The 19,952-nt window shown below is 35.0% G+C and overlaps 5 protein-coding genes across 10 annotated transcripts in view; 4 read left to right on the top strand and 1 right to left on the bottom strand.

The window, feature by feature from the left end:
• Positions 1-19,952, bottom strand: part of LOC129798183 (sodium/calcium exchanger 1) — a 326,830-nt gene that overhangs the window by 111,617 nt on the left and 195,261 nt on the right. The window lies entirely within an intron of this gene.
• Positions 572-3,143, top strand: LOC129798222 (probable cytochrome P450 6a14). The gene is made up of 2 exons (XM_055841251.1): positions 572-1,753; positions 1,817-3,143. The coding sequence occupies exons 1-2, from the start codon at positions 673-675 to the stop codon at positions 2,233-2,235; spliced, it is 1,500 nt and encodes a 499-aa protein (XP_055697226.1). The 5' UTR covers positions 572-672; the 3' UTR covers positions 2,236-3,143.
• Positions 3,460-5,444, top strand: LOC129798214 (probable cytochrome P450 6a13). Of its 2 annotated transcripts, XM_055841238.1 has the most exons (3): positions 3,477-4,641; positions 4,696-5,132; positions 5,316-5,444. In XM_055841238.1, exons 1-2 carry the CDS (start codon positions 3,561-3,563, stop codon positions 5,112-5,114), a joined length of 1,500 nt encoding a protein of 499 aa, XP_055697213.1. In that variant the 5' UTR covers positions 3,477-3,560; the 3' UTR covers positions 5,115-5,132; positions 5,316-5,444. The 2 variants fall into 2 exon arrangements, with proteins under 2 accessions (XP_055697214.1, XP_055697213.1); XM_055841239.1 differs by lacking the exon at positions 5,316-5,444 and having other exon boundaries at positions 3,460-4,641; positions 4,696-5,245.
• On the top strand, positions 6,792-12,308 carry LOC129798215 (probable cytochrome P450 6a20). Of its 3 annotated transcripts, none has more exons than XM_055841242.1 (2): positions 6,792-7,997; positions 11,561-12,069. In XM_055841242.1, the coding sequence occupies exons 1-2, from the start codon at positions 6,917-6,919 to the stop codon at positions 11,977-11,979; spliced, it is 1,500 nt and encodes a 499-aa protein (XP_055697217.1). In that variant the 5' UTR covers positions 6,792-6,916; the 3' UTR covers positions 11,980-12,069. The 3 variants fall into 3 exon arrangements, with proteins under 3 accessions (XP_055697217.1, XP_055697216.1, XP_055697218.1); XM_055841241.1 differs by lacking the exon at positions 11,561-12,069 and adding an exon at positions 8,058-8,515; XM_055841243.1 differs by lacking the exon at positions 6,792-7,997 and adding an exon at positions 9,959-11,501 and having other exon boundaries at positions 11,561-12,308.
• Positions 14,457-16,212, top strand: LOC129798216 (probable cytochrome P450 6a17). The gene is made up of 2 exons (XM_055841244.1): positions 14,457-15,616; positions 15,676-16,212. The coding sequence occupies exons 1-2, from the start codon at positions 14,545-14,547 to the stop codon at positions 16,095-16,097; spliced, it is 1,494 nt and encodes a 497-aa protein (XP_055697219.1). The 5' UTR covers positions 14,457-14,544; the 3' UTR covers positions 16,098-16,212.

The raw sequence follows: 19,952 nt of genomic DNA, 5'->3' as shown, positions 1-19,952 counted from the left end.
GAAAAATTTAGTCATTACGAAGCTTGGGATTGTATGAAGCACGGACACTTTCCCCTACAGTTGCAAATACAATCGCCGATACTTCATCTTTTTACGTTTGCCCAAGAAGAACGGGGGTTAAGTATGGTATCGATCGAAAGCTCTTAGGCCCAGCTATAACATACTAAAATATGAGATCGATCTTCTAGCCACCTATCGATATTTAAACTTTGCCGAAAACCGCTTGTCGATATCTCTCTCCGTTCTCTCTCCAGAAGTGCTTATACGACGGACGAACGGGACGGACGGGACGGGACCGTCCATGAAAATCGATTTTTAGCGCACATGATTTTCGTGATCTATGAGTGTCAAAACGTGTACATCCAAAAAGTGGGCCCGATCTGACGAGGTCGGATTTCACCTGTGACTACAAAAGCTGAGATTGTAAAGAATCTCAGCTAACTAAGAGAAAGAGGACTAAGGCTAAAATATTCGTAGATCAATGAACACAATGAACTATCGAAAATACAAAAGCTGTGAACAGAAACGAGAAATAAATTTATAGACATTATCTAAATTTTTGCTAACATTCAGTTGCTGTTTGACCACTGACTGGTTCAACTGGTGGTTGGGCAATTTTTTCGCGCAAATTGATAAGACTTAAAAAGAACTTGTAGAGAAAATAAAACAAAAATGTTTGTTTCGTATATTCTTACGTTTCTAATGTGTATTATTGCTTATACTTGGTATCACGCAAGAAAAGCCTTGTCCTATTGGAGTGATAGAAACGTTCCAGTAATGCAGCCGAAATTTCCATTAGGAAACCTCGGTGAAGTTGGAAAGAAACATTTTGGGAGTGTTATTGGTGAAACGTATCTCAAACTGAAAGGGAAAGGGCCCTTTGCGGGTTTCTACATGTTGTTGTCACCCGTTGTAGTGCCACTGGATTTGGATTTTATCAAGGATATCCTCATTAAGGACTTCCAGTACTTTGCTGATCGTAAAATATTCTACAATGAGAAGGATGACCCATTGTCAGCCCACTTATTTGCCATTCGTGGAGAAAAGTGGCGAAGTTTAAGGCAGCAATTGACTCCTACTTTCACATCAGGGAAGATGAAAATGATGTTCCCACTTGTAATTGGTCAAGCGAAAAATCTGCAGAAGTATATTGACAAACATATTACTGAAAGTCCTACGGAATTTAAAAACGCCTGCATACGATTTACAGCGGATGTTATCGGTATTTCTGCTTTTGGACTGGAATGTCGTGCATTATCAGATGAGGATTCGGAGATTCTTAAAGTAGGGAAACAGTTTTTCTCCTTCAACACAGCTCTCAAACAAATCAAGTTCTTTTTCTCGATGGTTTGTGAAGATTGGGCCCGACAGTTGGGATTACGCTTTAATAACCCAGAAATGGAGGAATTCTTCATGAGGGTTATCAAGGAGACGGTTAAACAACGAGAAGCCGGTATTATTGATAGGAATGACTTCATGAAACATCTTCTGGAAATCAAGAATTTTCCGAAGGATGATGATGTTCTAAATAATTTAACGTTCAACGAATTGGCTGCTCAAGCTTTCGTTTTCTTCTTTGCTGGTTTTGAAACATCATCCACAACAATGGAGTTTACCTTGTGCAATTTTGCTTTGTATCCTGTGTACCAAAAACGAGCTCGTCAGGAAGTTAGGGACGTGATGAAGAAATACAATGGAGAACTAACGTATGAAGCTGTTCAGGATTTGACCTACTTGCGACAATGTATTGATGGTAAGGTTTGGAATATTCCTTATACTTTAACGTTGATATATCACAGAAAGTTTTATTTTCTAGAAACTCTTCGAATTTATAGTCCTTGCATTTTACTGTTTCGTCAATGCGTTGAGGACTACAAAGTGCCAAACACAGATTTAATTATTGAGAAAGGCACACAAGTTCTCGTTCCTATTGTGGGCATTCAAATGGATCCGGATATCTACCCCAACCCTCATGTATTCGATCCTGATCGTTTTACTTCGGAGAATATCAACAATCGTCATCCAATGTCTTATTTTCCCTTTGGTGATGGTCCGAGGAATTGCATCGGAAAGCGTTTTGCACTAATTCAAGTAACAGTTGGTCTCGCCTACATCTTGAACCACTTCAAATTTACAATGAACTCGAAAACCAAACTACCCCTTGAGATTGATCCTACAGATATACCGATACATGTCAAAGGAGGTGCTTGGTTCAATGTAGAGAAAGTAGAATGAGGTTAATAAGTAAGGGAGGACCTTCACACTTCACAAACATTGTAACTTCGAAGACTTTATATTTTTCGCATATAGTACGGTGGGGTAATTTGATCGTTTTCCGTAGAGTGCTACTTAAACGCTTGTTTTTGGATTGATGAAATTCTTTTTTACTTGTTCTAAATCCATAGAATTATTCACTGTTTCATTCAGAAACAGAATATAAAAAAAATTATCAAAAATATTAAAGAAAATTTATTAAATAATGATAATACTGAAATAAGTTAGCATGCACTAACTGGATCACCTTTTCGCTAATTCACTTTTAATTAAACTTTTCGATTTAAAATACTTTTTTTCACAAGGAAAAAACAATAAATGTTTTTAATGAACCAGCAGTCATTAGTGAAAATATCATTGCTAAAAAAAATTTGGTGAAGAACCCAGGCTGGCACAAGAAAAAAATGAGTCGATTACACTCTCTTATTTAATGGATAAAAATATTATTTTTGCTTTTTCCCAAAGTTGAATAGTCATATGATGTTACTGTAGTGACTATATTACGGAAATAAAAATAAAAATATTATTTTAAGTGGATTAGTCATAAACGATCCAGATAGCGAAGCGCCCGGATTAGCACACTTGACTATTGTCCTTTAATGAATCTGGCCTATTTTTTTTGTAGAAAATGGGTCACTTAAGATTAGCCCTTAAAATATGCCATAAATAGGTCAGATTCATTAAAGGAATACGGGAAAAATAGGGAGTATTTCAAGCTAAAAATTTGTGCGTAGCCTGAAAACCTCATTAGAATACTCATTGGAAAGGACCATAAATTTAATTATATTTTTTTAATGGAAAAATAACTCAAATAAATATAAAATATATATGATGATTACATAACAAAAAATTATTGAACAGCTGTTAGATAAGTTTTGTTGTTCTAAGAAGTTATTTTATATCGTGAGACCTTTTATTTACAATATTGAACAATATTGAAACGTTATCATGTTTTTGGTCAAAGTATTGGAAGAAAGAAATTTTTGTTTTTTATTTTTATTGTAAACGTCTAATATTCTCTAAAATTCGCTCCTGGTACATTCTATATCTGGCATGAATTATTTTCTTCTTAGGAGCTTATAATAATAATCAATCCGAGTTTCTAAAGCTGTGACTATAACAGAATCACAACTAGCCATCGATGATCGACACTTTTGAGGCCCACTGAAGCCTCTATAGAAGTTCAGTATTAATCTGAAGTCTTCTCTGACTAGTTGTATTGATAAGTTTTTAGCACACCACTTGTAGTTAATTAAAAGAAATAATTGCACTGTGAACTTACGAAAATGATTTTCTACACGATTTTCGCACTTGTTTTTGGGGTTATAGTTTATATTTGGTATAACGCGAGGAAGGCCTTGTCTTATTGGAGTGATAGAAATGTTCCAGTACTCAAGCCAAAATTTCCATTGGGAAACCTCGGTGAAGTTGGAAAGAAACATATTGGAGATGTATTTGGAGACGCATATCTAAAATTGAAAGGGAAAGAGCCCTTTGCGGGTTTCTACATGTTGATGTCACCCGTTGTAGTGCCACTGGACTTGGATTTCATCAAAGATATCCTCATTAAGGACTTCCAGTACTTTGCTGATCGTAAAATATTCTACAATGAGAAGGATGATCCATTGTCAGCCCACTTATTTGCTATTCGTGGAGAAAAGTGGAGACGTTTCAGACAACAATTGACTCCCACATTTACATCAGGGAAGATGAAAATGATGTTCCCACTCGTGATTGGTCAAGCGAAAAATCTGCAGAAGTATATTGACAAACATATTAATGAAAGTTATATGGAACTCAAGAACGTCTGCATACGATTTACGGCTGATGTTATCGGTATTTCTGCTTTTGGACTGGAATGTCGTGCATTGTTAGACGAGGATTCGGAGATCCTCAAAGTAGGGAAACACTTTTTTTCTTTCAATACATTTGTGAAACAAGTTAAGTTCTTTTTCTCGATGGTTTGTGAAGATTGGGCTCGCAAACTGGGCTTACGCTTTAATCATCCGGAAATGGAGGAATTCTTCATGAGGGTTATCAAGGAAACGGTTAGACAACGAGAAGCCGGTATTATTGATAGAAATGACTTCATGAAACATCTTATGGAAATCAAGAATTCTTCGAAGGAAGATGGTGTTCTTAGTAACTTGACATTTAATGAATTGGCTGCTCAAGCTTTCATTATCTTTTTCGCTGGTTTTGAAACATCTTCTACAACAATGGAGTGGACTTTGTGCCACTTTGCTTTGTATCCTGAGATTCAAGAACGAGCTCGTCAGGAAGTCAGGGATGTGATGAAGAAATACAATGGAGAATTGACGTATGAGGCCGTTCAAGAGTTTACCTACTTGAGACAATGCATTGATGGTAAGACTTTGCAGATCTTTAAAAACAAATTTATACACAAACTTTGTTTTTCAGAAACTCTTCGGATTTACCCTCCTGGTGTATTACTCTTTCGTCTGTCCGTTGAGAACTACAGAGTACCAAATACAGATCTAATTATTGAGAAGGGTACCCAGGTACTCATTCCTGTAATGGGTATTCATATGAATCCGGATATTTACCCCAACCCTCATGTATTCGATCCTGATCGTTTTACTTCGGACAATAGCAACAATCGTCATCCTATGGCTTATTTGCCTTTTGGTGATGGCCCAAGGAATTGCATTGGAAAACGTTTTGCACTAATTCAAGTGACAGTTGGTCTCGCCTACATCTTAAACTACTTCAAATTTACAATGAACTCGAAAACTAAATTACCCCTCGAGATTGATCCTACAGATATACCGCTCCATGTTAAAGGAGGGGCTTGGTTCAACGTAGAAAAGCTCGAGTAATAACAGCAATATCGATAAGTAATTCACTTGAATTGCGATAATAGCATATATTTGTTTTTGTTTATTATGGTATCAAAGGGAAATTAACTTTTGAGGTAAAAGGGTAAATAAATAAAGTATGACAATCTGTGTCGAAGTTGTTTTCCAGTTTTTTCAACCGGAACTGCCATATGGAGTGTGTAATTTTTCTTTTGGTTTCAGATACTCTCAGTGACAATTGGAAGCGATATAAGTTGTCGTGAAATGGAAAGGAAGGCAGTTAGAAAACACATAACTATTCAAAATCATTAGATTTAACGAAATCAATACTCAAAGTGACTATTCATTCATTCATTTTCAACCGCTTGTCCCTATTGGGGTCGCGAGCCCATGACATCCAAATTAGCAGCCCACACTTGTCGATCCTCCGCCACTTCAGGAAGATGTTCGGGTTCGATCCCGAGGCGTTCCAAGGCAAGATTCTGAATTTGATTCAGCCACCTTGTCCTAGGCCTGCCTCGAGGTCGACGCCTTCTCACAATGGCTTGCATAGTTTTTCTGGGGAATCTTTTTCTATCCATGCGCTGAACATGTCCATACCATCGAAGTTGCGATCTCTCAACCCGAAAAAACAGCTCCTCGACTCATAGTTCCTCACGAACGGCCATATTCCTCACTGGATCTCGACGAGTGATTCCCTTAACCGCCCGGAGGTACCTCATCTCGGCAGCTTGTACTCTCGATCTTATGCTTTCGGTCATTACCCAAATCTCATGATCATAGGTGAGAATAGGAATAAACACACCTTTGAAAACCGATAACTTAGCCGAACGGCTGAGCTCGGCCTTTCTCACCACGCTTGCGCCAAGCTCCCTCATTACTGCAAAATAGTTCGGTGTGAAACCTATCATCACTCGTCAATAACTATGAAGAAAAATCGTCGGTTCCGAATAAGACTATTGTAAGTCTAAAATGCGACTTTTCAGGAGAGAGGTTTAAAGTTTGACAGCTAAAATTTATTTTTATTAATTTCACTGGAATTAATATATTTTTAGCCTTCGAAACTATTGTATCACACTTACGCATTGAATATATTCTGGTTAACGCTACTTTTAAGTTATTTACAGTAAAATTGTGGACTAAAAACTCGATAATCGGGCAGGCTGATTTTCAGTTTTTTTCTTGTAACTTTTCCAGGAATATCTTGATCAATATAAAATTTTGTGGGGATGTAGATCTAAGGTTTCTGCATCCAATGATACCTTTTTTTTATACTACTGTAAGTAGACTTACAATAGTCTTCTTCGGAACCGACGAAATGGAAAAGCAGCAAGTATAAAAAATTTGTTTAAAGGACCACAAGGAGATTTTGCAACCTCACTTAATGGAAAACCTAAAAAGAACAGAAGTTTTATTTTCGGGATTATTACTGAATCTCAACAGATTCCAACATATTTCTGTTCTGTTAGTGTTCTTTAAAATATAGCAGTTTACATTAAAGTTCTGAAGGTCTGGAACTTTTTAGTTGCCCATATATTCGTTATTAGGAGGTGATAAAACACATTTCGGCAAAGTTTGGGACCAATCAGTGAACATGAGATTTCATAATGAATATAATAGACGAGATTGTTAAAAAAAACTCACCTAATTAGTCAATTTCACGCTTACAAAGCTGTGAGCATAAAAAACAACAATCTGTTATAGACGCTGCTTGATATCAAGTGCGCAGTTAGTTGCTATCAAAATATTCGTCTGTCTGGTGGTCAGCCAAATATTTCATTAAAAATTTATTATATTTTGTGGAAAATTGCAGTGAAAACCTTATGGCTTCTTTTTACATTCTAACATTTCTTCTGTGCATTATTGTTTATGTTTGGTATTATGTGCGGAAAGCCTTGTCCTATTGGAGTGATAGAAATATTCCAGTGCTCAAGGCGAAATTTCCATTGGGCAGTCTCGGTGAAGTTGGAAAGAAACATTTTGGGAACGTCATTGGTGAAACTTATCTCAAATTGAAAGGAAAAGGACTCTTAGCCGGGTTCTACATGTTGTTGTCACCCGTTGTAGTGCCACTAGATTTGGATTTTATAAAGGATATCCTCATTAAGGACTTCCAGTACTTTGCTGATCGTAAAATATTTTATAATGAGAAAGATGACCCCCTCTCAGCCCATTTAGTTGCCATTCGTGGAGAAAAGTGGAGACGTTTCAGACAACAATTGACTCCCACATTTACATCAGGGAAGATGAAAATGATGTTCCCACTCGTGATTGGTCAAGCGAAAAATCTGCAGAAGTTCATTGAGAGGCATATCAGTGAAAGTGCTATGGAATTTAAGAACGTCTGCATACGATTTACAGCGGATGTTATCGGTATTTCTGCTTTTGGACTGGAATGTCGTGCATTGTTAGATGAGGATTCGGAGATTCTCAAAATAGGGAAACATTTCTTTTCCTTCAATACATTTATGAAACAGGTGAAGTTTTTCTTTACAATTGTTTGTGAAGATTGGGCTCGCAAACTGGGCTTACGTTTTAATCATCCGGAATTGGAAGAATTCTTCATGAGGGTTATCAAGGAGACGGTTAAACAACGAGAAGCCGGTATTATTGATAGGAATGACTTCATGAAACATCTTTTGGAAATCAAGAATTCTCCGAAGGAAGATGGTGTTCTTAGTAACTTGACATTTAATGAATTGGCTGCTCAAGCTTTCATTATCTTTTTCGCTGGTTTTGAAACATCTTCTACAACAATGGAGTTTACCTTGAGCAATCTTGCTTTGCATCCTGAGATTCAAGAACGAGCTCGCCAGGAAGTCAGAGATGTGATGAAGAAATACAATGGTGAACTAACGTATGAAGCTGTTCAGGAATTGATCTATTTGAGACAATGTATTGATGGTTAGGCTTCATAAACTTCTTAAAACAGACTTATGATATAAAAACGGTTTTTATTTTTAGAAACTCTTCGGATTTTTTGTCCAGCTGTTGCATTATTTCGTCAGTGCGTTGAGAACTACAAGGTACCAAATACAGATCTAATTATTGAGAAGGGTACACAGGTACTCGTTCCTGTAATGGGTATTCTTATGGATCCGGATATCTACCCCAACCCTCATGTATTCGATCCTGATCGTTTTACTTCGGAGAATATCAACAGTCGTCATCCTATGGCTTATTTGCCTTTTGGTGATGGTCCGAGGAATTGCATCGGAAAGCGTTTTGCACTAATTCAAGTAACAGTTGGTCTTGCCTACATCTTAAATCACTTCAAATTTACAATGAATTCGAAAACCAAGTTACCACTGGAAATCGATCCCACAGACATACCGATCCGTGTTAAAGGAGGTGCTTGGTTCAACGTAGTAAAGCTCGAATAAGATCTATAAATTCACACGATATGTGTTAAATATTTGATCCTTTTCACAATGGTATGAATTTTAAATTAGGTAGGGTAGTTATTTAGTTTTTGAAACAGAGAAACATCCGGACTGAAACAGATATGGTATGGCAAGTTTGTCCCGGATATAGACACTTTGTCTTAAAGCCCATTTAAAGCGGTATAAATATTTACGAAAAGGAAAAAAATGGATTTTAGATAGGGGAAGGTGGGGCAGTTTCACCCCTAAATTGCAAAATAGATTTTGAGACCATTTTGCAAAAAGATTATAAACAGAAGTAAAACTTTGTATATTCTGTGAATTACAGTTGGGTTTAGGGTTAATAAAAATAATAACAATAATCCTTTAATTTCATTAGTCTATTGTGAAGAAATTCATTTAATTTGAAAAGCAGAATGTGTGAAAGTCCCCCATTGCGGGGCAATTTAAAGATAAATATGAGGCAATTTTTGAGAAAGATAAAACATGTTTATAGGAAACTTGCGATATCAGAATTGATTAAAATTACTATTTTGAAGTCTTCTAAGACTCTAAAATATGAAAATTTAATCGAACAAGAACTTTATAACAGAATTTGAACATTAATTGATCATATAGAGAAAATAAAATATCGTCAAAGATTTCCAAGCCTGTTTCTCATAAATTGAGCAATTTTCTTTAAATTTTTATACGAAAGAAATGTCTTTTGTAGTAATAAGCTAATTCTGTACATTGTTGGATCATTATATCGCCTTAGAACATGTCCTTTATAGTATAACAGTTTTATAATAGTATTTAAAAATCTTGAATTTTTATAATACTAAAAAAATTTTACAATATCTTTCTGAAAAGATTCTGAAAAGATATTATAACAATTAAATTCATCATTTTCAAGCACCTAAAAAACAGTGAAAGTTTTTTTATTAAAATTTTTTAATGAACTTTTAGGAAATACTACTTTCCATAATTCCGAACTTTATCGAGAAAAGCAGCTACAAAACGTTTGCAATGATCATTTTAAGTCAATTTTGATTGAAAAAGTAAATTGTTAGACACTGGAAACTTCTCCGTGTGCTTGCATGAAACTGCCCCTCACGAACTTTCGGAACTCGAATGAAAATTGTCAGACCGTCTTAGATTTCGTTCAACGCTAAATACCTTATAATAATCATAAAACCACTAGTAATTTAATACAATTATGTTACTTCGATAAATAAGTGCAATAGTTCAGAAATTGTTGAAAATAAAACATTACAAAAAGTTTCAGTTTGACGCAGTTTTATAAAATCAATTACAGAATTCAAACGAGAAGCGTCACGAAATTAATTATTTTTATGAACATGGGTCTCAGTTATCTCTTCAATAACATAAAGGTTTTATCCCATTCCTTTCAAAGAGATAAGAAGAATATGCAAAAATTGAAACTGCCCCGTCGTTAAACTGCCCCACCCTCCCCTAATAATATTTTAAATTAATTTACTTTGTGAGATTAATACCATAGTCGCTATATTTGCTAAAATACCAGAGGATATTGAATAACAATAATTTGTAAAAAAATTATTGAAAAACAAAAAGAGATTTTTTATAAGCACCATTCACATTTTGTTAGTATTCTTTAAGACATGCATCCATTGTTGTAAAAATTTGTAGAAGATTATTGTAAGCTAGATAAAATTAAAGGAATACCTCTGGAAGAATCACAAGGATCCCAGCTAACTTTAAGAATATTTGAATCATCTACTCTGCGACATTCAGTTTGATAAAGAAAATATAATCAATTTCAGTGTAAACAAGAAGTGGGCACAAAGGAACAGCAATAAGCTATGGGCACTTTTTGGTCGCAATTACCCAGTTGCTAGCTGGGTACTCATTCGTATGGTGGTTTGACAAATATTTCGTTTAAAATTCCTTGTATAAATACATTCTAGTGAGAACTTTTAAGCAATGATTCCTTTGTACATTCTAACGTTTCTTCTGTGCATTATCGGCTATATTTGGTATTATGTAAGGAGAGCCTTTTCTTATTGGAGTGATAGAAATGTTCCAGTACTCGAGCCAAAATTTCCATTGGGAAACCTCGGTGAAGTTGGAAAGAAACATATTGGAAATGTTTTTGGAGACGCATATCTAAAATTGAAAGGGAAAGGGCCCTTCGCGGGTTTCTACGTGTTAATGTCACCCGTTGTAATGTCACTGGACTTGGATTTCATCAAAGATATCCTCATTAAGGACTTCCAGTACTTTGCTGATCGTAAAATATTCTACAATGAGAAGGATGACCCATTGTCAGCCCACTTATTTGCTATTCGTGGACAAAAGTGGCGAAGTTTAAGGCAGCAATTGACTCCTACATTCACATCAGGGAAGATGAAAATGATGTTCCCACTTGTAATTGGTCAAGCGAAAAATCTGCAGAAGTATATTGACAAACATATTAATGAAAGTTCTATGCAACTCAAAAATGTTTGTATACGATTTACAGCGGATGTTATCGGTATTTCTGCTTTTGGACTGGAATGTCGTGCGTTATTAGATGAGGATTCTGAGATCCTCAAAGTAGGGAAACACTTTTTTTCTTTCAATACATTTGCAAAGCAAATTAAGTTCTTTTTTGAGATGGTTTGTGAAGATTGGGCTCGCAAACTAGGTTTGCGTTTTAATCATCCTGAAATGGAGGAATTCTTTATGAAGGTTATCAAGGAAACGGTTAGACAACGAGAAGCCGGTATTATTGATAGGAATGACTTCATGAAACATCTTTTGGAAATCAAGAATTCTCCCAAGGATGATGATGTTCTTAGTAACTTGACATTCAACGAATTGGCTGCTCAAGCTTTCATTATCTTTTTCGCTGGTTTTGAAACATCTTCTACAGCAATGGAGTGGACCTTGTGCCACTTTGCCTTGTATCCTGAGATTCAAGAACGAGCTCGTCAGGAAGTCAGGGATGTGATGAAGAAATACAATGGAGAATTGACGTATGAAGCTGTTCAAGAATTGACTTATTTGAGACAATGTATTGATGGTAAGTGTTCGTAGACATTTATAGACAAACTCTTACTATAGAAAAGCTGTATTTTTCAGAAACCCTTCGGATTTATTCCCCGGCTGTTCCACTATTTCGTCTTTGCGTTGAGAACTACAGAGTACCAAACACAGATTTAATTATTGAGAAGGGTACGCAAGTTATCGTGCCAAATATCGGTATTCATATGGATCCGGATATCTACCCCAACCCCCATCTATTCGATCCTGATCGTTTTACTTCGGAGAATATCAACAATCGTCATCCTATGGCTTATTTGCCTTTTGGTGATGGCCCAAGGAATTGTATTGGAAAACGTTTTGCACTAATTCAAGTGACAGTTGGTCTTGCCTACATCTTGAACCACTTCAAATTTACAATGAATTCGAAAACCAAGTTACCCCTTGAGATTGATCCTACAGACATACCGCTTCGTGTAAAGGGAGGGGCTTGGTTTAACGTAGAAAAACTCGGTTGAGGTAAATGACAAAACGATAAAGTTTGACTCCGTTTATACTCCGTTCAAAGGAAACATTTCAAATTAACTTTCTATGTGAAAAATAGAAAATAATGGAGAAATATATATTGTGGATATTAGAGAGGTAATATTACCTGTATTTATCTATGGCTTAATAATTATATTATAAATGTGGCTTGTATGTTAAACAAATATTTTTGGAAATTATGCATTATTCGTATTCATTATACATAAACAGCGTACAATATATAAAATTTTATATAACTATGTAAAGTTTGATAAAATAAATTTGAAACTTGACAGGATTAAAATGAAGAAGGACTAAATTGGTGACAGGTGACGATCCAAATTAAAAATTACAACACATTTTCTTTTGATTATCGAAAATTTAATTAAGTAAGTCTGTAAGTTTTTCAATATAAAAATAAATTCAGTTGATAGGAGAAGATGAAAATGTATTGAATTTGAGTTTATAATATTGAAAACTCTAATATTTTGCGCATTCATAAAGGAAGTTGGGCTTTAGTCTAGTGTCATTTGGCTACGTTGAAAAATAGCGTTTCAATGTAGTCCCGCCTCCCCCTAATAACAATATTTAGGTAGGGTGATGTGGGGCAACATTGAAAACTAGTTTTTCACATATTTCTAAAGGAAGCTGGATATATCCATAATTTAATTTAGATTTACAAGGGTTTTTCAAAATTACATTTCAGGGAGTTCCGGCTTAAGTGAAAACAGAATGAAATAATTTGATATGAATTGCCTACTATTGGGAGCTCATTTATAAAATAATTTTTGAAATACTCCTAAATATATGCAAATATTTTTCACACGGTAAATTTGAAATACATTTCTTATGAACCGTTGGCGCTGAAAATAGGCTGAATAATTGGCTCAGAAAATGTTTTGCGTAATCACGGGGATCTCAGTAGCGCAATAGGCAAGACCGCTTGCTCTCGAGCGGATGAGATCTCTGACTCGACTCTCATAGTTGTGAGTTCTAGTCCCGCCCGGTGCAAAGATATAAATGTCTGGCTTAGACAATTCTTATATTTAACAATAACGTAATATAATGCACCGCCTTCGCCCACCAACTCCGGGAGCTTGGAAGAAGCATCCACATCACGGGAAGGCGCTCCTGTAAGGGAATTCTGTAACGATATGACAAAGTCAGATGACAAATTTATAATTTTTTATATGATAAATTCGGAAAAATTAATTGAAGGATTCATATTAGTTGCTAAGAGCTTCATTGAACTGCTTACAATGAAAATTCGATGCTCATTGGACTTTAATATTGTCCTGCTCCAGAATTTGATATAAAAGTTTGTCATATGACATTGTCTTATTGTTACTGAATTCCCCTACTGGGCGGTATACAATGGATTTATCTGTTTCTTCCACTACGAGAATTAACATTGTAAAAATGATTACATTGTATATCTCGATAACTTATTCCAAAGACCTCCCCTGTTGGTATGCAATTTTTCTTTTTCACTTTTACGTTAAAACTTAGCTTCCTCTAGAAATAGGGTGAGGTGAGACTAGGGATGTGGGGTTACATTAATATGCGTTGTTTCGCATATTCTTAAAAAAGCTGGGCCTTAGAAATATTTTATTTAGTTTCACACCGTTTTTGTAGCGTTAAATTAAATTACGCTAAAGCCCAGCTTCCTTTAAATATGAGCAAAAATAACATTTTCAGTGTAGCCTCTCCTTGCCCTAAATATCTTTTGGATGATTAAATTTTATAGCCAAATAGATTAAATTGCAGTAGGTGCCACTTGACTAACTCAATTTAGAGGTATTTCAGTTGAGCAAAACTAAAACATGATCTAGGATAAGTTTAAATGCTTAGTCATGAAGATAATTTTAGTATTCCTTTGATAATAATAACTTGCTAGATGGGGGCTTCAATAATAAAGAAAGTTGATGATATGCGACTTTTTCTATTGTCATACAAATTTCCCTGGCACGTGGTGATAATCCTCTATCGTACTTTTTGTCTAATTCCAAGCAATTGAATAGTACTGATAAGGCTGCGGCTGCGTTTTCCAAAAATTATCCTAGCATAGTCATGGTGATTTTTGAAGATTGAAAGAATTTGAACTTTCCAGGAATGTAAATTCTCTCAAATTTAATCCCGAAACTTCGTCAAATCATCTCTCAGCAATTTTCAGAATACAATGATCTTTCTGACGCTTAATAAAAAGCTCTATTACATAGCACTTTGGAAATTACCATCATCATGACTCTGACTTTTGCCAAACCCATACAGAAACGCGTTTTTTTAGTGATCCCCAGGTGAATTGGATTTACTAGACTTACTGATTTTTTTTTCTGTTGTCGCAAATATCACTAAATTGAGATTAAAATCTATACACGCGATGTTTTGTATGAGAATCAAAACAAAAAGGTTATTTACAATTTTATCTGAGTGTTGGTAGCTTTCATATAAATACATTCCGGTTTTCGCTACTAATTTACTAGGCATCAGAATCGCTTGGAGTGAAGACGTAATTTTTGAACAATTATCGTGAATTTGGTGTAACGAAGGTCGTTAATATGACCACTTGGTTGTATCTATTAGTGGGTGTATTAGGCTTAGCCTGGTATTATGTGAAGAAGTCATACAGTTATTTTGAAAATCAAAATGTGCCAGTCCTTGCCCCAACATTCCCATTCGGAAATCTCGATCCACTGGGCAGGAAGCATTTTGCTAACGTCATCAGGGAAAGCTATTTGGCATTCAAGAAAACATCTGACTTTGTTGGTTTCTACTTCTTCACAACCCCTAAATTCATCCCTACAAATTTGGACGTCATCAAAAATATCTTGATTAAGGATTTCAATAATTTTTCCGATCGCAAAGTGTACTACAATGAGGAAGATGATCCTCTGTCTGCCCATTTGTTCAGCCTTCGTGGTGAGAAGTGGAGGATTCTTCGTCAACAGCTTTCTCCTACTTTTACATCTGGGAAAATGAAGATGATGTATCCCTTAGTGGTTGCCCATACAGAACCCCTCAAGGCTTTCATTCGGAAGAATATGAATAAGGGTCCTATGAATTTCAAGGATCTCTGTACTAGATATACAGCTGATGTTATTGGAATTACTGCCTTTGGGCTTGATTGTAAATCTCTGCAGCAGGAGAAATCTGAGATTGTTGAAATAAGCAAACTCTTCTTCAACTTCAACACCATTATGTCCCGTCTGAAGTTCTTCTTCTTCCTCAGTTTTGAGGGACTTGCAAAGAAGATGCGTCTGCGATTTATTGATAAGGAGATGGAAAACTTCTTCATGAAGGTCATCAAGGATACTGTGGAACACCGTGAGACAGGAAAAATTGATAGGAATGATTTTATGAAACTCTTGTTGGCAGTGAAGAACAACAAAGATATTGGAGATAATAAGAAGATGACTTTCAATCAAATGGCAGCTCAGGCTTTCATCTTCTTCTTCGGTGGCTTCGAGACATCATCTTTGACCATGCAGTACTGTTGTGCTCATTTGGCCATCAATCAGGACATACAGGAACGGGTTCGTCAGGAAGTTCGTGAGGTCCTGAAGAAGCACAACGGTGAACTGACATACGAAGCTGCTCATGAGCTCACTTATCTTAGGCAATGTATTGATGGTAAGACTGTGGTATTCCTTTAATGAATTCAGTGTCTAAAATTCGGTTTTATGTTCTAGAAACCCTGCGATTGTATCCACCTGGATTCAATTTGTTCAGAGTCGCCACAAATGACTACAAAGTACCAAACTCGTCCTTGGTCATTAAGAAGGGAACTGAGATCTTTATTCCGGTGTATGGCATTCAAACGGATCCAGACATCTATCCCAAGCCACATATCTTCGATCCTGAACGCTTCAGTGCCGAAAACACCAAAAACCGTCATTCAATGGCATACATGCCTTTTGGAGATGGTCCAAGAAATTGCATTGGAATGCGATTTGCCTTGATGGAACTCGCTGTTGCTATTTCATGCATTGTCAACAATTTCAAACTCACGATTAATCCCAAGATGAAGGTACCCCTTGAATTTGATACCAAGGAAGTGGCTATATATCCCAAGGGTGGAATATGGCTCGATGTACAAGAGATAAAGACATAAAAAGTTCTTATTCTCTGCTTTGGCGAAAGTATTATTGAAGTTTGTATGATTCATCCTTGAATGAGATTGTATCTTACTATCCTTTCATCAATAAATGATTTAAGTTACTAAAGCATTTTCAGATTTCTAAATCCTAAATCCTAACTAAAACTCCTCTCTCCGCAGCATAAGTAATTTCAATAACATAGAGTCATTATTCATGTCATAGATATTCGTGTGATATCATAAATCCAATCCACTCAACTTCTGTCCAAAGTTTTAAATGTCATGTGCGTGCTGATTGACTTGTTACACGAGCAGTGATTTATTTGAAAATGGAAAAGTGTAGATTGAAATGTCACATAGAATTAATGGATTTAAAGGATTTGGAGGACTTAAATGACCCCTTGTCATACTACAATAAGCAATAATACAAGAAAGATATTCAAATTTCTTTTTATTAAAACATAATAATAATCCTGGGCTTTTTTGTAAGTTCATATGACCAAAGATGACCAAAACATATTCATCTCTTAAATCAAATTTCACAGAAACATAATTTCACATTTATTTTTGTTTAGTGTAATATATGTGGTTTTGACACATAAACAAGATAGTTTAAGCAAAATTTTGACGAGAAAACTTTTGAACATGCCATTAGCAAAATAAATAGTTTTCGTTTAGGATTACATTCCAAAAGTGCCTGAATTGATATGAACCAGTGAAGAAGACCAAGTTTGTTTTAGTTGAAAATGTTATCAAAAATCATTTTATGTATCCCTGTGGTGCTGTGGGGTTATTACAGAATTCATGAAATATTTTATTTCTCGAACTTAGGAGAAAACGATATTGTAATGGAATAATGGTGCTATTACAATGAAAAAGGAACATGTTTTTCTTTATCGTTTACTGTTCTCAAGTTTTTCTACATAATCGAGTTTTTTGTATTGGTTTTTGTCACGAATATTTACTGGTCGAAACAGTCGAGACAGGAACCAACACAAAAAAGCCGATAACGTGAAAGCACTTGAAAACACAGTAAAGTACTAAAAGACATGTTCAGTTAATGGCGCTATTCCAATGACTCGAATGAAAAGTGAAAATATGAAATATTTCTCCTTAAAATTTTTTTTAGTACATGACTGTTCTCAAATTACCCTGTCACATATTTTTTGGTAGTTTTGGTGCATGCCAAGGACTGGAAAAAATAGTTCCGGCAGGAACCAACACAAAAAAGCCGATAATGAAGAAGCATTTGAGAACAGTAAAGTTCCAAAAACAAAACATGTTAATTTTTCATGGCATTGTGTAAATGAGCAGTAAAAAGTTAAAATTGCGCAGTACCAAAAAATTCAAACAGTGATATTATCGTCCAAATTTTGGCAAACGGAAAATAAAGAGCTTTTCATTCTATCTGCAACAATTTTAAATATTAAATATAAATTAGACACATTTTTGTAGAGTTTAAGTTTTTTACTGACCATAATTAGATGGTTATAATTAGTTGGAATAGCACCCTAAGGATGCCTTTTCAATGATTCCAATGAAAAGTGAAAATATGAAATATTTCTCCTGAACATTTTTTTTAGTACGTGACTGTTCTAAAATGCTGCTATATGATCGACTTCTCTTTGTGTTGGTTCCTATCACAACTGTCTAGTTATTTTGGAATACGACAAGAACTGGAGAAAGTAGTCGAGACGAGACAGAAACCAACATAAAAAGGGTGATAATGCAGAAGCACTTGAGAACAGTAAAGTGCTAAAAATCATTTTAATCTTTCATTGGAAGAGCACCATAATTGTGCTATTGCAATGATTCCAATGAAGAGTGAAAACATAAAGTGTTTCTCTTGAAAATTTTTTAGTACATGACTGTTCTCAAATGGTTTTACATAATCGACTTTTTTCTCTGTTAGTTCCTATCACAACTGTTTGGTGGTTTTGGAACACGACAAGCACTAGAGAAAATAGTTGAAACGGGAACCAAACAAAGAGAAATCGATAATGCAGGAGCGCTTGAGAACAGTCATGTTCTAAAACAAGTGTTTAGGAGAGAGATTTTCACTTTTCATTTATAATTGCAATAAAGCCAATTTCAATTAAAATAGATAACATTTTGTCAAAATATACGAATTTTAAATTTTCTAGATAAAGTTCCTAAAGCCAAACGGTAAGAGCTATTGACCTCCAATTTTCAGTGACCCCTACATAAGTATATATTTTCTGGAGATTTTTTCCCCTTTGAACTGCTCAAACTCTAAGAGAGAGCAATTTTCACAATCAATTTTCAATAAAATATTTTATGTAGTGTACTTGGCTTAATCGACACCATTGTCCAAGAGACAAGAACAAAAAATAAATTAAGAAAATTGTTTTATGTTTAAAATCTGAAAGTATACATTAAAGCTCTTATTTGCATTTAAATTGCATGAAAATGAAAGAGAAACCAAGCTCAAATTCGCTAATAAATTGTCAAATAAATTGCATTTCGCTCCAATTAATTAAGTGCAAAAAAATACTCAATTTATTATGAAAATTCAAGCACCTCCTTCAGAGTGTTTTTTTATAATAAGTCCTTATAGTCTTAATTGTCTTTCAGCAGAATTTTTTTTTTCAGTCTTCAAATTTACGGAAATTACAGAAGTGAAAGGAAACGTTCAAGAGGTTATCTTACGAATAAATCTCCCCTTGTATGATGCCTTTATGAAAAAGGGGATGGCACAAATTGGAAAGTGCTTGATAGAGATAAAAGCTCTTTAATGGATACTTAAGCTCGTTTTAACATTTACACCCCATGCCCATTACAATACACTAAACTCTATATTCTGTACTTTCCTTGTGCTATTTGTACTAGAAAAGTTTTCCTATAAGAGGCATGGAGATGGAAAGATTTGTGGTAAAAGTAGGAAATTTTGCTGGGAAAACACATTTCCACAGCGAAACTATCTCTTTTAGTATTAGTTGTTTTCCACTTTTACCTTCAAAAGTCTGCCATTTGGTACGAAATACACCAATGGATCTAAATAAAACTTTCGTATGGCTAACACAGTTAAAGTTCTTCACCGTTAAATTACAGGAAATTGCGTTGAGTGATGTAATAAATACAAATAAGGTGAAATAAACTTTGTTGGTATACGATTGAATTGGAAATCTTATCGTATATTTACTGATTAATACGAAATCAAATCGTGGGGGAAGGTGAGGCTTTATGAACTTTATGAAACATTGTGGAATATTTCATGCAATAAATTGACTTTTTAATGCAATTGTACTCGGAGTATTTTATTTGGATAAATTTTTTATATGGGAACTGTACTAAATTTCGGACATGTTGCATATCGACAGACACATTCCATACTATTATAAGGCAAATTAGACTCATATTACCCCGAAGGATACATTATTCCTGGGATTGAGTTTTATAACTGTTTTTCTTCAAGAACTAATCTCAGGGTATTCTGCATGATGAGACAATAAAGTTTTTCTACCACGATCATATGATTGGATAGGATGCTGTTTAGATGTAGCTCAACGACTCCCTTTATAGTATAAACTTACAAAAATTATTCTACGTAGAGAGTCAATGGGACGACACTGGAGACCCATCTAAACAGCGTTGGATCATATGGTCGTCCCAGCAAAACGTTCTTGTCTTATCATGTAGAAAAAATACAAAGGGAGCATAAAAATTTGCCAACTTCAAAGGTCTCCCGAAAAGCTGTCATTCTGTAATAGCATATGTAGTATGAAAAGGAACCGTTTATTTAAGCCTTAAAACATCAAAAAGTAGTTTATGTAGTTTATCATATTTGTTTTCTCTAAAATTATTCTCATTATGTTTCAAATTATATAAAAATATCGATATTGCTGTGTG

This window comes from Phlebotomus papatasi, chromosome 1 (assembly GCF_024763615.1).
Source record: "Phlebotomus papatasi isolate M1 chromosome 1, Ppap_2.1, whole genome shotgun sequence".
Lineage (NCBI taxonomy): Eukaryota > Metazoa > Arthropoda > Insecta > Diptera > Psychodidae > Phlebotomus > Phlebotomus papatasi.
Note: the sequence above shows the minus strand (reverse complement) of the source record. Positions and strands in the feature narration are given on the sequence as shown.

What these genes read in the sequence shown, in the direction of transcription:
- LOC129798216 (XM_055841244.1), top strand. Translation starts at nt 14,545, where the DNA reads ATGACCACTTGGTTGTATCTATTAGTGGGTGTATTAGGCTTAGCCTGG. An exon ending in TCTTAGGCAATGTATTGATG is followed by an intron (nt 15,617 to 15,675) that starts GTAAGACTGTGG and finishes TTTATGTTCTAG; the next exon opens with AAACCCTGCGATTGTATCCA.
- LOC129798222 (XM_055841251.1), top strand. Translation starts at nt 673, where the DNA reads ATGTTTGTTTCGTATATTCTTACGTTTCTAATGTGTATTATTGCTTAT. An exon ending in CTTGCGACAATGTATTGATG is followed by an intron (nt 1,754 to 1,816) that starts GTAAGGTTTGGA and finishes TTTATTTTCTAG; the next exon opens with AAACTCTTCGAATTTATAGT.
- LOC129798214 (XM_055841238.1), top strand. Translation starts at nt 3,561, where the DNA reads ATGATTTTCTACACGATTTTCGCACTTGTTTTTGGGGTTATAGTTTAT. An exon ending in CTTGAGACAATGCATTGATG is followed by an intron (nt 4,642 to 4,695) that starts GTAAGACTTTGC and finishes TTTGTTTTTCAG; the next exon opens with AAACTCTTCGGATTTACCCT.
- LOC129798215 (XM_055841243.1), top strand. Translation starts at nt 10,421, where the DNA reads ATGATTCCTTTGTACATTCTAACGTTTCTTCTGTGCATTATCGGCTAT. An exon ending in TTTGAGACAATGTATTGATG is followed by an intron (nt 11,502 to 11,560) that starts GTAAGTGTTCGT and finishes TGTATTTTTCAG; the next exon opens with AAACCCTTCGGATTTATTCC.